At 42.8% G+C, this 4773-nt stretch overlaps 1 protein-coding gene across 1 annotated transcript in view; it reads right to left on the minus strand.

The window, feature by feature from the left end:
- The window catches only part of LOC106810486 (galactosylceramide sulfotransferase-like), a 5464-nt gene extending 2687 nt beyond the window's left edge, over nt 1-2777 (minus strand). Inside the window, exons 1-2 of the mRNA XM_014813865.1 lie at nt 2395-2777; nt 862-988 (exon numbers count right to left, since the gene is read on the minus strand). Of these exons, the coding sequence (XP_014669351.1) occupies nt 862-988; nt 2395-2546 (279 nt within the window). The 5' untranslated portion in view covers nt 2547-2777. The remainder of the gene's footprint in view (nt 1-861; nt 989-2394) is intronic.
- Nucleotides 2778-4773: the final 1996 nt, after the last annotated feature.

The raw sequence follows: 4773 nt of genomic DNA on the forward strand, positions 1-4773 counted from the left end.
TATATATATATATATATATATATATATATATATATATATACGTGTACTGGATAATGATCCTCAGAGGCGTAGCCATGATTTTTCAACAGGGGGGGGGGCAAAAACAGCGAACTGCGCAAAATGGTGGATAACTTAATATTTTAATGGTTTCTCCACCTCCCTCTCCACACCCTACGTTCCCCCACCTCTCAGCTCTGCAGTCTTTGTATCAGGCGCCATGCATAACGGCGACATTTTTGTTTGTTGTTCTCTGCTGCCAAGATATATAAAAGTAGGAGGGTGAAAAACAGGCGGGCGGTATGGGGGTCCTCTTCCAGAATATGTTTAAAATGTTGATCTCAGGAGATGGTATTTGAGGCACTTTTGAGTACATGTACAGCTTTCATTCTGACTAGGACAATTCTCTTTTTAGTAGAACAATTCTTTATTTTTATTTTTTTATTTTTACTTTCGAATCAACAGGGGGGCCATGGCCCCTTTTGCCCCCCCCCTAACTACGCCACTCATGATTCTGTAATTAATGAGTCTAAATGATATTCTGGGAACTAGTTTTCATTGTGATTATAGAAGCGTAGACAATTAGGGGTGTTACAGGACTTGGACTGGATCAAAATATGTTTATATTATATACACGTTTATTTTAATTCACTTGATAATCAACTTTATACATAAACTGTAATTGCTTACAATGAATTTTTAAAATTGGAACAGCAATATTAATGATGACGACAAAAAGGGCCGCGCACCGTGAAACTATATTTAGGCCTCGCGTTTGCTAAGGCCCGGCTCAGGGCGATGACATCAACACGTGATGACATCATCACGTGATAGCATCATCACGTGATAGCATCACTTACTCACCATGAAGACGATCGCTAACGTATCGCTACCACACTTGTGCGTCTTTGCGAAGACAACATGCTGAACCTCCTCACACGTGCGGGCGGGTCGCCGTGAGGTCACCGTGACGTCATCTCGCACCTGCATGCTGTGATGCACAGACGGATACAAAAGACAATTTTGTAATAACACCCAACTTTCGTAATAAATATCAACTGCTATTGTAAGACTAAGAAAAACGTCCGTAGCTGTGGTAATAAACTCGCCTCACCATTTCCGTAATACCGCCCAGATGATTTTGGTGGGTTGTTTATATTGTCGATTATTACTGTCTAAAAATACAGCATAGCATTAGATAAGAAACTACATTATTGTTGATTACTAAAATACTAAAAATGTATGTGTATGTTTAAACATTTTAGAAAATGAGATTGTTTAGAGATGTTTTGATGAGAAGAGTAATAATCTTAATTATTGCTCTAAGTGTCGGGGGCTTATAGCAAACGTGGTGAGCTCAATTCATAAACCAAAAACAGTTGGGCGGTATCAGAAAAGTGGTGAGTTATTACAAATTATTTTATCGCAATAATGGTTCTCACGGCGTGGAAAACCGCACGAACTCATAAACTAGGGACATGTCTCGCAAGTATGGCAAATTAAGTTAGAGGAAAATTAAATGAATCCCCCCGGACCGGAATTTTGCGTTTTTCTTAGGTTAACGAAAACACTGTGGTACGTATTTGTAAAACCTTCGTCGAGTTTATGTTATAAACTTTAGACGGTTGTTAACTCGTGCCGCGCGCGAACACGAGTAAATACCAGAAAGCGCACTGTTTGTATTGAATATTTTTTCCATCGAATATGTTGCCCCATTCTTTCAATATCACATCACCTATATATACTTCACGTTGATACACGCTGGGTATAACCAGCCGGCTACATTAGCATAATATATATGCATCAACGTCTAAGCGTGGCCGAATGTTTACGTAATGATGTTTTTAAAAGATGCGTAAAGCTATCATCGTGCGCCCAGCTTTTTATGCTGACATGTAAATACATACACATGGTCCTCATATATACTGACTGTAGGCGCCGTAATTTTGACTTACACAGCGAATACGATGATATACAGTTACTATATCTCTTTATTTCCTTTGAAATAATTAAATGCACAGTACAGCTGCATGGTGATCAAAAATTCATAAAATGGGTTCATAAATTAGGTAATAAATTCTGTAGCTTTGGAATATTTTTACCGTATACATATGCGAAAAAAACACAAAAATACTCAGATATTCGTTATAAAATATTTGCTAAAGTGGACCTCTGTTGTCATAACATATCCGTTAATGATAGACTTCTGAAGTAAGTGATTGTATTCGTAAGTCATACTTATAGTCGATGAACTGATCTGTATTGAGCATATATACTGCGTCGTTCGTGATGCGTCATCAGTTAACACATTCGCATAGTTCTAACCATAGAAATAATACTGCTTATAGATCTAGACTGTCTCTATTTATTTTTACGGTTCTAACGCATCTTACGTACCTCGGACACGTTGTAGCAAATGTCAGGTTGCTCCTGAACAGTCTTCTCATATCTACGATCATGGTCGTTTCAAGATGTAGCAGACTGAAGTATGCCATAGTGGCCAACACTCCCAAGGTGCCGACGATGCCGATTTTCCTCTTTAACTTCATAATCACCAATACTTCAAGCTGTTCATGGAGGCTATATACGTTCTAGATGCACGCGTAATGTACTCCTGAGTGGCATAACTTTTTTCCGTCTACTTCTGAGTGGCTTACGATAAGCACGCATAGTACTTGCCTATGCGGCCGCGTATATTTATAGAGGCGATCGAAATGCCTCAAAACTTTTTCACGCGTATGGAGATTGCTGCTGCTGTTGCTATTATTGCTGCTGCTGCTACTGCTGCTGCTGCTACCACTGTTGCTGCTGCTATTGCTGCTGCCGCTGCCACTTTTTTGTCGTTGTTGCTACTACTGCTACTGTTGTTGTTGTTGTTGTTGTTGTTGTTGTTGTTGCTGCTGCTGTTGTTGCTCCTGCTGCTGCTGCTGCTGCAGCTACTGCCGCCTTCTCCGCTGCCTACTGCTGCCGCTACTGCTGCTACTTTTGCACAAGAACTTTGCGGGCTTATCATTATGCGAAGCGTTGACAGATATGCGCATGTCGCATCGCGTTACGCCGCTTCTCCCCGCAGCAGCAGCAGCAGCAGCAGCAGCATCGGTGGGCACGACAACTCCGTCATAGCATGCTGCTTAGCGGGCAGTGAAAACTAGCCCCAACTAGAACGCGTTCGCATCCATCGACGCATTAATGTACATATGGTCAAGAGTCTATCAATATTGATAGACTCCTGATATGGTGCGTCGAAGATGTACATTGCTACGCCGTGGCAGGGCCACGGGTGTACGTGGTCACGCAGCATTCGTATTCCTTGAGTCGGTGAATGGGGGGGGGGGGGCTTACCAACACGCAATGTTTCAATGCGAACAATCGCATGCTGAGCGAGCTAGACATGCATAATAAATGCGACGCTTGTGCGTCTTCGCAACAACGACGACCGCACGAATGCGAAGAAATGTCAATGTGCGGCGCTCAGGAAACGTGATATATAGCGCGTGATATGATACAAGTCTGCCCGTAGCAGCGGCCATAGATTTCTCGATCTACATGCATACACGTGCAGCGTGTGGGGTGTCACTGGCAGGAGTTACCCATAGCTGCCTTCCACAGCTCCAATGAATGAGGGGCGCTCTATATAACGCGAACATCACAGATCTCTATTAAATCTGTGACAGTGTGTATATGTGACTCTGTCTATTATTTATGGTTAGGGAAAACGTTTTAAGTAAATGCTTGAGACAGTATAACTCTTGCATATAAATGCGTGCATATGCGTGTGTGTTGATCACGTGTGCTTGTGCCGACAAATATTAGGGGCCGTAGTATTTATGCACAGGAATCAGTAGAAAGATTAACACATAACCTTCTATGCTACGATATAGGTAAAACGGGTGCCTGATAATTAATTAATATAGCATTTCCAACACAGTTAGAACTTTCATGTGAGAGGTTGTTCCTAGCCATCTACTACTCGGCTGCCTTCATTTAAATTACGACTCGTTAATGTCTTTACTTTGGTACGTATAAGCCATCTCGGTAACTTTGCTATACACTCGGGGCACCGAGTAGTGAAAGCCGTGTATCCACCCCGGCAAATAACTACCTCACACGGTCACCTGTGGCACCTGCTAGCAGGGCCGTAGCTTGAGTAATTTTTTAGGGGACAGAATATGTTAAATCGGCCGAGTAAAGACGAGGGAAGGGCGCAGTTTCTAGTCACCGTGTATAATGCAGCGTGGTGCCTGTGAGACTCTGGATTCGCGGATTTACACTTATTTTTTAGGGTTACCTATATTTATTTTTTTATTTTTTACTTAAAAATCTATGGGGTTGTGGAAGTCGCTCGCCCCCCTTGCCCCACAGAAGCTGGGGGCATGGCTAGCACACGCGACCGACCCATGCGGGCCATAGCGGCGCTGTCGGGCGCATACCACATACGTACAGCGCCGCTACATTGCACCAATCGTATGAAACGAATCGTAATCGTAAAAACCGAGACAATAAAGCAGGTCGATTCGTACGTGGTAATTATAAAGAGCCCTCTCCAATATCCAGGCTAATCTATAACCTAAGAAAGAGCGAGAAGATGAGAGAGAGAGAAACACACCGAGAGATAGAGAGAGAAACACACCGAGAGATAGAGAGAGAGAGAGAGAGAGAGAGAGAGAGAGAGAGAGAGAGAGAGAGAGAGAGAGAGAGAGAGAGAGAGAGAGAGAGAGAGAGAGAGAGAGAGAGAGAGAGAGAGAGAGAGAGAGAGAGAGAGAGAGAGAGAGAGAG

Source organism: Priapulus caudatus, unplaced genomic scaffold (assembly GCF_000485595.1).
Source record: "Priapulus caudatus unplaced genomic scaffold, Priapulus_caudatus-5.0.1 Scaffold445, whole genome shotgun sequence".
Taxonomy (NCBI): Eukaryota; Metazoa; Priapulida; class Priapulimorpha; order Priapulimorphida; family Priapulidae; genus Priapulus; species Priapulus caudatus.